A 13,439-nucleotide genomic window follows, 5' to 3' on the forward strand; every position below is an offset into this window, starting at 1 on the left:
AATGAGGCTGATGCTGCAGTAAAGCTCAAGGAATGTACCCCAGCAGTCCTGTCCTGTTTGTGATAAACCACCAACACACACTCTGGCAAGAATCACCATGGGAAAGCCATGACCTGCCTTGCACAGGCCCTCCCAGAGATCTGTCAGCTCTGTAAGCTGTGCTCAGCCTCTCTGCTCCACTACAAGGCTCACAGCAAAGCCAGCACAGCCCTGCTCCAAGGAGCCAAGGGCCATAGGCACACACAGAGCGAAAATCACGGAGGATTACCTCCACAGGATGGCACCGTGTCAATGTTTTGCATTAAATAATAACAGCCACTGTCAATCAAAAGAGTGGAGAACAGATGGGGAAGAGGCTGTGTTGAGAGAAAGGACTCAAACAGGAATATGGATTTTGTCTCCCACCTCCTCTAGTCTGCTCTCAGCCCTAAATGAACCTTTGCACATCTCCATACAGGCAATACCCATTGGTGTGCTCCAGTACTCCCAGCAGCTCTGGCTGCTTTACCACCACAGCACAGGATAGTCACACATCTACAAAATGCTTCAAGGACAGATTGTGGAGTTTGGATTCCCCCCACCTCTACCCAGCCCTACAGTCACTTTATCTACTCTCTTCTTCAGGAAGGTTTAACAACAGATCAGATTCTGGAAAGAAAACAGTCCCTATTCATGATGCTCTTCCTGAAGACTGAAGAACAGCACAGTGCTAGCTGAATTTCTATGTTTTCTTACTTTTGTAAGAACTTTTTTTTTTTGTATTAAAATTGCTAAAAGAGGCAAATGTTTGCTTACTATTGAGTCCAGCAAAACAACTGCTGAATCTTCAGGTTTCTCCTCAGTGCTAAAAGATTAACATTACAACTTGAATTAACTTTTTGTAATAGATGCTGTAGGAAATTCACTTAAGGTTGCAGATTTAATGTAAGATAGTCTGTGGGCATGTGTTTATAACAAGCATTTTCTCCAAAATAATCTAAAACGTTAAACAACTTCCAAATAACCCAATGCAAAAGGCAGGCTCCAAATTGCCACTTGTAGTAAACAACCCTAGCTGTTCAAAAGTACCTTTAAAATGGGCAAGTTATGGCATTCTACACTGCAAGATCTTGCTATTCTTTGCAAATAATTTTCTTTGTACTGAATACTTGTTCTTAGCACTACACTGACTACCTAAACATGCCTAAAACCAGCTGTAAAACATTGTGCCAAGGAGAGTTTGTGACCCAAACATAGGAGGATTACCACCCCAGGAGTGGCATGAAGGACATGTTTATCTTCCTGGCAGTGTGGGGGTGGACAATTGATGACATAGCTGGCAATGCAGATCCAGAAGGGCTGAAAACCATTATATACATTAAGAGTGAACAACAGAAGGGGCTAAAAAATCACCCTGTGTCCAGCCCCAGATTTCACATGGGGGCTTCTTCCCTCACTCATCACCCTTGTCCCAAAAAACAGCCCCTTATTAACAATGAGTTGGGAAGACAGTTAAGAAAAACACTTTGGCTCACATATAATACTGTAAAGCAGCCAAAATAGTGTGTATTTCAAGAACTACCTAACCTTCTTGGAAACAAAAACAGGCCTGAAAAAAAAAAACCAGCACAAATAAAAAGTCACATTTTCAAGTTAGCTGTGAAAACAATAAGAAGTGATTCAAAAAGCCCAACAGTTCACTACATACCTTAGCTATTTGGACACACCAGTTGAGCAGGAGCTGGGAGCCAATGTTGTCCTTATGTTCATGGACATAATCCAGGAGGCAGCCGTGAGGCATCAGCTGGGTGACCAGCTGGATGGTGGGGCTCAGGCAGACACCCAGGAGCCTCACCAGGTGTGGGTGGTCCATGCTGGCCATGATCAGAGCTTCCTGCAACAAGAAGAGTGACCCAAAGGTTACCCAGCAGCTCAAAGACTCCATGCACTCGAGGTGTTGTTGTAAGGCAGGAAAATGGTAGAGAAAGGCTGTATAAAATCAAGCCTGCTCTACTTGTCCGCCCTTGGCGAGTTCCCATGTGAAAGCAATCCTGATAAAAGCAGTTCGTTAACATAACAATCTATTCCTGGGTGAAAACAACTAGCACCTGTATAAAATGTTTTTACAACCTTAGATAGAAAAATGAAAACCTTTCCTGAATGTACACACAATCAATACAGGGTAACAACTTGTTACTAACCCATAAACTAATTGGCAATAAAGCTACTAACCAACTGGGGTAACGCACAAAGTCTATAAAACTGTATAAAAAGGAGTTATGTGAATAAAGAATGAGCTTTTTCCACCATGAAGGAAATGGAGTCCTGTGTAATTTATTCCAATACTTGAGTGACTAAAGGGGATCAGTGTCTCCTCAGCAACATGAATTCCTGTCTGTCCAGTGCTAGGCATTCCTAGGGAACCTCCAGGCTGATGCAATGTCCACTTGATTCTGAGTCCCAAAAAACAAGAGTGTGCACAAATATAAAATTCTGCACTGCCCCACATTCCCTGTCCTGTAGCAGCCACAGAAACAATAATGCAGGTGTGACACGCTCCACTTAAAATCTCCTTTGTCTCTTGGTTTAATGCCTTTTTGGGACTATCTACAAACAGAGGCCAGACAAAATTAAGAGAATAAAAAGTAGTTATATTTATTGAAGGGCCTTCAGGTACATTTAGTGCAGAGGAAGCCCACCCAGGGGCTAGCCCCAAAAACTGGATGATAACTCATGGGTTTTCACACTTTTTTAAGTGTGGTCCATTTGCATATTGGAGTTTAATCTTCCAATTACAGCTTCAGGTAATGAAGCAATTTACCCCAAGTTTGCTTTCTAAATCTGAGCCTCTTAGCTCAGCATCTGATTGTTCCATCACCTCTGCCATCAGATCTTGGATGAGTTCATTTTGGTTTTTTCCACACTTTAGCTTTTCACACAGAAAAGACTTTATTTCCCTTTTCCAGACTATAAGAAGTTTTCAGCTGGACCAAGCTGGTCCAGGACCAAGGACCAGAAGGTTTAATCTTGGCTATGCTATTTGATCCTAAAGTTCACACCTCTGACCAGTAGCTCCTTATAAGGAGCTCCTTATAAAAACCCTAAATAATAGTTCTTAGAGGTAATGCTGCCATCACAAGCACCTGGCATTCAAATATAGCAAGGAGAAAGCTTTCCTCTCTCATTCACTGAGTCCTCCATTTCAAGACCATTTCATCATGGCAATGGAACAACGAAAAGTGAGATGGAATTATGGCTCTGTAAGGCTATTTTGGCTGTCTTCTTTTTTTTTTTTCCCTCAAAAAACACCAATATGACATCTGACAACTTACAGAATAGCAGCTGTAATAGTGCCAGGGAAAGAAAGAAAGAAAGAAAGAAAGAAAGAAAGAAAGAAAGAAAGAAAGAAAGAAAGAAAGAAAGAAAGAAAGAAAGAAAGAAAGAAAGAAAGAAAGAAAGAAAGAAAGAAAGAAAGAAAGAAAGAAAGAAAGAAAGAAAGAAAGAAAGAAAGAAAGAAAGAAAGAAAGAAAGAAAGAAAGAAAGAAAGAAAGAAAGAAAGAAAGAAAGAAAGAAAGAAAGAAAGAAAGAAAGAAAGAAAGAAAGAAAGAAAGAAAGAAAGAAAGAAAGAAAGAAAGAAAGAAAGAAAGAAAGAAAGAAAGAAAGAAAGAAAGAAAGAAAGAAAGAAAGAAAGAAAGAAAGAAAGAAAGAAAGAAAGAAAGAAAGAAAGAAAGAAAGAAAGAAAGAAAGAAAGAAAGAAAGAAAGAAAGAAAGAAAGAAAGAAAGAAAGAAAGAAAGAAAGAAAGAAAGAAAGAAAGAAAGAAAGAAAGAAAGAAAGAAAGAAAGAAAGAAAGAAAGAAAGAAAGAAAGAAAGAAAGAAAGAAAGAAAGAAAGAAAGAAAGAAAGAAAGAAAGAAAGAAAGAAAGAAAGAAAGAAAGAAAGAAAGAAAGAAAGAAAGAAAGAAAGAAAGAAAGAAAGAAAGAAAGAAAGAAAGAAAGAAAGAAAGAAAGAAAGAAAGAAAGAAAGAAAGAAAGAAAGAAAGAAAGAAAGAAAGAAAGAAAGAAAGAAAGAAAGAAAGAAAGAAAGAAAGAAAGAAAGAAAGAAAGAAAGAAAGAAAGAAAGAAAGAAAGAAAGAAAGAAAGAAAGAAAGAAAGAAAAAAAGAAAGAAAGAAAAAAAGAAAGAAAGAAAGGAAAAAAAAGAAAGAAAGAAAGGAAAAAAAGAAGGATGAGACAAATTTGCCACCAGAAGAACATAAAATCTGGGGGTGGGGGGGGGAATTTCCCTTCCCTATATTAATGCAAAAAAAAAAAAAAAAAAAGGTTCTGGCAAGTAGGCTGAGTTTGTGTTAAAGGAAATTGCTCATCATAGTACAAAGAATATATGAAACCAAATTGCAGATATTTGCATAATAGTTCTTTTACTTTCTTTCCCCCTCTTTTTTTTTTTTTTTTTTTTTTTTTTGGTAAAACAAAAAGATGAACAAGACACTAATTGTAGGCTTTTTTCCTTCCCAATAAGAAAAGAGCAGATGGTCCTTACTGGGGGGAGTGACTCCTTCCCTTGTCTTCCTCAATGTATGTGAAGAAATAAATAAATGAGTAAATAGGGGCTATTTGATGGGATAATGGAGTAGCAGATCTGAGAAAGATTTTGATGCAACAAATTAGAAAAGGGATCTGAATTTAACTAGTTTTACTCACATTCAAATTAATGCAGTTCCCACTCGCTTAACTATAAAATGTGGAACTCCTTGAAAGAATTTAAACAATTTTAGCCTTTCTTCTGCTGTCACTTGAAAATGTCCCTAAAGGCCACCAGAATAAATACCTGTAGACAGGTGAATTACTCAATCTCCAGAGCACAAAACTACTCTGCCTCATATTTTTTCTTTTTCCCCCATTCATTTTGCTCCTGCAGATGCATACAGGGACAGCACTTGCTGCCCACTCTGCCTCTGTGGAATGGCAAGAGGTTCCCCACGAGCCTGAAGCTGGAGTACTTTTCTTTATATCCCAGACTGATTAGAACAGAAATGAGCTGGTTTTTTTTTCTTTTTTTTTTTGGTCTTCCAAGGGCCCATACAGAAAGCTTTGAAGCTTGTGTCCATTAGTCTCCAGCTACTTTCCATTGCCAAGTCTATCTATGTCCAAAGGAAAACCACTTCTCTGCAACAATAAAAGCAAATTTGTCTCTTTCTGATGGTACAGGAAAGCACCTGCTTTTCCAAGAGTTTTGGGCAAGAGTTTCAGGGGAAAAAAAGTCAAAAATTGTTTTTTTAAAAATATTATGGACTTCTCTGTGATGAATTAAGACACACACAGAGGGCAAGGAAATTTTCACTATAGATCTAAGCCACTAACAGACACTCATTTAGCAAGAATCCTGGCTTCATATAGATATTCTCATTAGTAAAACTATTGTTATTTTTATTGAACTTCCCTCTAGAGAAGAACTAAAATCAGGGCTATGTGTATCCAGCACAGCAAAACACAAAGTAAAAGAGGTTGCAATTGTTCTGCTAGAGCCTAATTAGACAAAACAAACAACAACAATAGAGGCATTATGACTTAGCAGCATTTTAAGAATCTGTTCAGCAAATAAGGAATACAAGTCTCCAGTTTCAAACCTGTTTGGACATGAAAGACCCTAGAGCTGTAATCTTTGTGGCAGTTTGACACTCCATTAATATAATATAATATAATATAATATAATATAATATAATATAATATAATATAATATAATATAATATAATATAATATAATATAATATAATATAATATAATATAATATAATATAATATAATATAATATAATATAATATAATATAATATAATATAATATAATATAATATAATATAATATAATATAATATAATATAATATAATATAATATAATATAATATAATATAATATAATATAATAATTATCTATTATAATTCCTAATATATTGTCAAAAACATTTTAAGCAGGTGAGTTACCTAAACTCACAAACTTGGCTGGTGGCACTGGCATCTCTCACAACCAACCTTTGTAATTTTCTGGGCCTTTTGGTAGCTGTGGGTCTCCAGCTCTTGTCTCTACACTCAACTGGCAAAATTACAGGAATGACTTTGGAATTTTAATTTAATGGAGAAGAAACTGAGGTACCAAAAGGGTACCAAAGCCACATGGGAAGACTGGAGCACAAGTGGGAACAGTGCCCCAGATGACTCTACTTTTTTCTCCTGAAAAAATTCACGTCCATCATTCCTCTCTTCATTCCTTAATGTGATTATTACATTATTACTCCATTAAGCTCAACTGTGATTTATACACACAAGCCTGTATTAAGCAGTAGCATTAAACAATCACATAAATGTGATGTTAATGGCTCACACTTATCTGCCTGCTGTGTGCACTAAGAAAGAAGGTTGAGTTTGCAGGTCCCAGTGAGCAATCACCAAAGCTATTACTGGTTTCTGTCAGCAGAGCTATGTCAAAAGGGGTCCAGGGAGGTGCAATTGCAATTTGAAAATCTCACCTGCTTCCTGATCTATCCATACTCTGCAGTCATGTTTGAAATATCTTTAATTTTGCTGCTGTTTCTGAAACCTAATTCAAAATCCAGCTAAAGCACGGTTTTTGTTTTCACCTTCCAGGATGGGGAAAAAAACCCCCAGTTCTTAAGACTGTGAGAAGAAAGAGTGCTCTGAGTACACCTTCAGCACATCTTATAGGATGAAGATATTCACCTGATAAAGAGTTAAGTAAGCACAAAGTCTGAAAAATCTGTTTTCCTGGCCTTCTGCTCCTAAATGTTCCTGCCATAAAACATTGTCAAACAAAGTAAAACAAAAGATGCCAGGAAAGAACAACTCAGATGTTTTCCCTAATAATTGCAGAGTAAATAAATGTACTTAAAAGCTGACTTCACTGTGCATTTTTCTGAAAGCACAGCTGAGCTAGCAGGAGAGATACTACACTGAATACACTGCTTTTAACATTAATTTTGTATTAATTCTTCTACTGGCTGGGGCAAGCACCTGTCTGGAATGCACCTTTGATCTGCTGCAGGGCAGATCCAATCACAGCCCAGCATTTAATACATTTCAAACCTTTTGTTTGTCTGCTAGGTCTCACAAATTGTTTAGGTGGTGGCTGACTCAGCCTGTGCAGTCTGGAGAACAACTGAGCAAATACACATTTAAGAACACACATTGCCACACTGGTGCCAGGACAGTGACACCCACTGCTGTATTTCCCCTCTAGTGCCTATGCAGGATGGTGCTTTCATGGTTTCCCAGCAGTGCTGTGCTTTAAGCAATTTTTCAGAAGGCAGCTAAACCTGCAGACAGCTTGGCAGGGCCATGGCTGTGTCACCACAGGTGATTCCAGCTGAGCCTTCCACATCCAGCTCAGTCCTACCCTTCTCAGACACAGAAATCATGTCACACTGATCATCCCTCTCTTCTTCCCCTTCTCAATCTGGGTGTATTACTGCTCCATTAAACTCAACTCCTGTGTGTTTATTTATATTTATATTTATATTTATATTTATATTTATATTTATATTTATATTTATATTTATATTTATATTTATATTTATATTTAACGTATTATTTATATAGTTTATATAATTTATATTTATATTATTTATATTTATATTTTGTATTTATATTTATATTATTTATCTTTATAGTAATATTATAATTATTGATATTTATATTAATATGCTTATATTTATATTATTTACATTTATATTAATAATTACAGTATTTTTATTTATATAAATATATTTATATTTATATTTTTGTATTTATACTTATATTATTTATAGTTATATTTAAATTGTCTATATTTATATTATTTATATTGTGTATTTATATTTATAATTATTTATGTTTGTATTTTTGTTTCCATTGTTTATGTTTATATATTTATATTTATATGCATAATTATTTATGTTTATGTTTATATTATTTATATTTATGTATTTGTATTTATATTATTTATGTTTATATTGATGGATAGTTATAGTTATTGTTATATTTTTATTTTTATTCATATTTATGTTTATGTTTATATTTATGCACCCAAGCCTGGCTTGGGCCAGTATTCCTAAGGAACCAGGTTTCTGTGACTGCACCCTCCTGGGACTACCCCGCGCCACCCCAGGTTTGTGCACAACATTCTCTCAGCTTCTCTCTGGAGAAGCAGGACTCAGCAGCAAATGAACAGAGGTATTAAAAGAAATTAATAACCTGTCTGTACATCCACCTCCACGCTCCAAGCATAGAGTAAGGTGAACGCTTACAGAAGCTCAGGTACATCCAGATCCTGCATTCACACTCACCTGGCCAGCTGCTTTTTCTACAGGGAAATGCTGAATTTGGCTGGCACAGCAGGAAATAACTAGAGGTGCAAAAGCCCTGCCATTGAGGGGGTTTAATGAGCTGTTAGGCAGAGTTTTGCACTAACACCATCTCCTTAAAACTCCCTCTACGCCTGTTTGGCTTTAGGAACCTCCTTAAGGAACCTCTCTGTGTCACCAAAGAGGGAAGGTCACACTGTGAGTCTTGTTTGCATATGTTTCCTCAGAGCCAGACAAACTCCTAGGTTTAAAGAGGCTGCAGGTTTGGAAGGGGTGGTTTTGGATGTCATCTTTTTTGGATGTAAGAGATTTGAGCTTTTTTAGTTCAGTTTTCAATGAGAACCTCAAGCAGATAGTCAGTGGAGTCACTGCATGCTTACACTAGAGCACAAGTGTGCTGTGCCAATAAATGCTGGGACTACCTTAGTTCAGAAAGTTCTGGAAACCCATCTGTCAAGTGAGCCACTACTCTAGAATTAAAACTAAGAATAAAAAAAACCTAAAAATTCCACTTCAGGGACCACACCCTGCAGCCTGTTCATGCACAAATGTGATGGAAACAGCACCTGACAAGTGCCACTCACTTGACTCCTACCAAGCCAGTGCCATCAGGAGAAGATGGCCCCAGGTCAGTGTCCTGCAGCCTGGTGAGGAGCCAGGCATCGCTGTGGCAAGCACATTTCTCTCCCTCTCAGGATTTTCATGGAGGTGCACAGAGAGAAATGAAAGAGAAAACAATTTCTATTTCTGCTCCTTGTTTTTCCCATGTAGAATGTGTTTGGAGAATTGTTTACCTGGAGTGAGTGCTTGATTGGATTCTGGTGAGGATTGTTTGAGCCTGATGGCCAATCCAACCTACCTGGGGCTGGGCTCTCAGGGTCACGAATTGTGTTAGAGTTAGAGAAAGTACAATGTAGTTTTAGTATCCTCCTTTTATACAGTATATTGATGTATTTTAGCATAGTTATAATAAAGAAATAATTCAGCCTTCTGAATTGAGTTAGACATCCTCATTTCTTCCCATTGGGTTTGCCTGCATTTACAATAGGCTGCTCTCTCACTGCTGAGAGCCTTTTCTGGAGCTGTGATGTGTCTTTAAACGTGCTGCATCTCTCAGAGCAGGCAAACCCCCTGAGACTGCCCTGCCTGTCACAGCACACAGGGCACCAGCCTGACTGACTCCTCACAGGCACTGCCTGCCTTGTTGACACTGAATTCAGAAACCAGCCATTGCCCCATGTGACTGAAATGCATTAGAGAGATGCCCCACTTTCCTCCAAGCACCCAAAACCAGCACAAATCAGGCATGTAAAAGCCCTCCCTCTCCAAGGTCATACTTGTAGACTGCTGGGTGAAATCTTCCTGCCCACCTCAGGGAAGCAGTAGGTCCTATTCATGCAGGAATAAACAACTCCACGCACTTACAGGAGCACTGCTGGCTCGCTGTGCATTTTGGAGCAACATAAAATAAACTAGGAACAAAAAGCAGTACTGTGATCCCTGTCCTGCAAACACTGTGCTGACTCCAGCAAGGCTCAGGTGCTGAGAATTATTGCTGAAATGCTTGGAAGTGTAGGAGGAAAATTTTGTAGGACCCCCACACCACATGGTTGTTCCTTCTCCCTGCTTTGTGCCAATTAAGTCTCCCAATTCATCAGAGCCTGAGTTAGCAGAGGAGGAACTTCCTCCGCTAACAACAACAAAAAAAGCAACAGGACTCTGGTGCACAACAAACCAAGTGTAGATTTTCCATCAAACCTGATCAGGGACAGCTCCCACCAGCATTTCCTGTGAATTTTGCCCTGAAAAAATCGTCATGGTGATGAGAAAGCAAAATCTAGCCCATTTTCAGTTCACTTTTATGCACAGAATCCAAGGACCTCAGCAACCAGAATTGTTCCCATTGAAAGTTGTCAGGACAAGTAACAGCGGGCTTCATTCTGGGGATTCCCCCTTTGGAGATCGGGAGTAGGTGGTTTAACAGAAAAATATTGTGTCATTGTGACAAATGTTTTACTTACAGCCTGTGACACACATCATTATTTCAGAGAAGTCTGTCCAAAGTGATTTGTTTCTTACTATTTTGATGCAACTAGCAAAAATATTTGAAGTTGTAACCATGTAGTAACAAAGCAATCATTTCAGTGGTGCTCAAAGAGGAGGGTAAACAGACACTACCACTGAGCAGCTTACACGTATTGTCAGCCTTGGCTGCATACCTTTTCAAAGGAGGGAGTTACTGCTTTGATTTTTGATTTAGGAAGAGTGATGGTAAGGTCTCTAGAATGAAAAAAAAAAAAAAATCTATTGAGTTCTCACTCCTTTCTGAACAGTCTTCAGGCATTGCTTTGGTATTTTCTGGTATCACTGAAAAGCTTGACTTTATAATCATACACTCAAAGCCCCTTCTTTCTTCAGGATAAATTTAAAGGGATAGCATCAGATTAAAGCCTAATTTCATCAAGTGTATAATCAACGCTAAGAATTGTTTTAATCAAAGCTACATTTTTGCCTGGTATTTAATTTCTCACAGAGAATTCAAATCAGACTCATCTCCATCTGTCCCTCATCTGTATTCAGCTGCACAAGGACCTCACCCTCAGGACCTGGGTACTGCAAAGGGATGGTATTTGAACATGGCAAGTTTCATTGGACTGTTTGGCTCACTGTTGGATTTTTATTCTCCTGACCAAGCTGGCATCAGTGAGCCACAAAGTCCTCAAAGTCCTGCCCCCTGTGTCACATCCACACTGCTCTGCCTGTGCTTTCCTCCTGAGTTTCTATACCTCTGCCTCCCACCTTTTCTTCCCTACTTTACCATCCTGCTGACCTACTCCTCTCCTGAAGATAAGTTTAGAACCTCCTTAAAAAGACTTTTTAAAAAGACTGGGTGTGGCAGGGAGGGGCTGGGGCTGCCCACACCTCATGCAGGTGTGGGATTGCTAACACTTGGTCAGCTCTGAAATATTTATGTTCCTTGGCAATAAATTCAGCTAAATTCCCCCCTGCATTTCCACAAGATTTGGGCAGCCTGCTGTCAGGGTAACATGTATGTAACATTATAATCATAACGACTCTTTTTTTCATGTTGATAAAATGTTGGTATCTGCACTAACCCCCAGAAAGAAGAAATACAACATCAGATCTTTTACGTATGGCTGTGCTCAGGTCCTGGCATCAGTCAGGGCAAGCCAAACACTCCCAAACCAAACATGTTTCAATGAGTGCCATTTGCATCTTACTGCCAAGGTCAGGAGCTAAGAGGCTGATATTTAATAAAAAGCAGGAAAAAGGATCCATAGCTGTTCCACCATCAGCCTTCCTAACCAACATAAAGACTATTTGACATGACTTTTATAAAGCAGAATTTTGGTTACATGTAATTAATCCATCTATTCCCTGTTGCATGCCTTCACATTTTTGTTTCTTTATAAGACCTAACACCACCATGGTGTGATCACCTTATTGGGATCAAAGATGATGCTGCACCTCTGAGGGACAGCTCAAAACACCATCACTTGTCAGCTCCTGGGTCACTTCTAGAGGACTTCTGTGCCAGTGAAATGCCAAAGCCCCAGAAAACTGCAGCATGTCACCACATTTTCTTTTTGCAGAGGGCTGGCTGATCTGCACGTTTGAGTGGAGCTACAAACATTTAGAAGGTGACACAATGTGGTTTAAGGTGTTTTCTGAAGCTCCAGAACACTTTGAGAGCTTGCCAAGCAGTCACATTAATTCTGACATCAATAATGTTTCTTTTGGTCTGGAGTTTCACTCCCATCTGTGCCCCTCAGCTGATGAAGAAGAGATTTGTCACAGAGAACCAGTCACATCTCCTACCCCTGCTCAAACCAGGCAGGACACAGAATTCAGATCCTCAGAAATGGCCTAGTTCTAGTGCACAGCTTAACCACATGCACAAAGTGTTTAACATTCCAATTTGGATTTGACAACATTCCTGCCTAATGAACATAGTCTGAATTTTGAAACAAATACTTCAAAAGAGGGAAATGAACCAGAGTTCATTCAGAAAGTGATAAAACCACGTGCTTCAATCACTAGCACATTTCAAAACACATCTTCTGGCTATGGAATTCACTGGAATATATCTCCCATTGAAAACCTTCAGCAGAAACTCCTTCTTTGAGTTTCAGCAAGTTAAAAGATGTTTTATTGGGAAATATTTGTTCAGTATTTTGTCAAGAAAACAATTCCAACAAGGAAACTTATTTTCTCTCCTCAGCCTAAATACCATTTTTTACAAATGCTTTGGTTATTAAAATAGCTTTTCAGAGGGACTTGTGTTTTTAGCTGGTGACTCTAGCTGTTGATCTAAACCAACAAGGCTACATTTAAAAAAAACCCAAAACAATTTGCATGGCTTTAGAAAACACAAAGCTAAATTCTGCTTCTATGCATGCTAAAAATCCCACTGAAGTCTTTCAAAGGGCACTGCCCAGCCAGCAAAAGCATCCTTGACACTGGAGAATGTTTCCAAATGGATCCATCCCAGGGGCTGCCTATCCACTAACACGGCTCAGGCAATCAAACCATGGGAACTGCCTGTAGCCAAGTCCTGTCCCACATTCCCCTGCCTCCTTGAGATCTTACATTTCCATCAGATAAACTCAGATTATCTCTCAGATAATCAGATAATATAACTCAGATAATCAGATAAAAGGTTTTTTGTACCTCAGCTGTTTCCCACCTTTGCACTGCTCCACATCTCAGAATTTACCTGAGCAAGCTCATCCAAGAAAGCCTTCAAAGCTGCAATTTGTCAGCACAGCTCAAAAATCCACATAACCATACCTCCTTAAACATCTCTGTGTCCTTTGTCATGTAAAGCATGAAGATAAAAACAAGCCCTGGCCTATGAGAAACCCATGCAATTCTATTTTGAACAATGCATATTAACCTCTGTAATTAAAAGCCTGGTGTTCTATATGAAGCAGAAACCTTCAGGATACACTTGTAATCACCTTGCAAGTAACTAAGAGGGAAGAATACCTATTCTCCTTCTCCTGCTGCTAATACACAATTTGCTTTATATATCAAGTGCCATCCAGCATCTTTCCAACACCGGACCTGAGAAAGAGCTAATAAATCAACATTT

The 13,439-nt window shown here is 38.6% G+C and overlaps 1 protein-coding gene across 4 annotated transcripts in view; it reads right to left on the bottom strand.

The window, feature by feature from the left end:
- ERBB4 (erb-b2 receptor tyrosine kinase 4) overlaps nucleotides 1-13,439 on the bottom strand; it is a 587,866-nt gene that overhangs the window by 94,364 nt on the left and 480,063 nt on the right. For all 4 annotated transcript variants that reach the window (XM_041717639.2, XM_030278010.4, XM_041717640.2 and 1 more), the window contains exon 20: nucleotides 1,688-1,873. In XM_041717639.2, coding sequence (XP_041573573.2) covers nucleotides 1,688-1,873 — 186 coding nt within the window. The remainder of the gene's footprint in view (nucleotides 1-1,687; nucleotides 1,874-13,439) is intronic.

Source organism: Taeniopygia guttata, chromosome 7 (assembly GCF_048771995.1).
Source record: "Taeniopygia guttata chromosome 7, bTaeGut7.mat, whole genome shotgun sequence".
NCBI lineage: Eukaryota > Metazoa > Chordata > Aves > Passeriformes > Estrildidae > Taeniopygia > Taeniopygia guttata.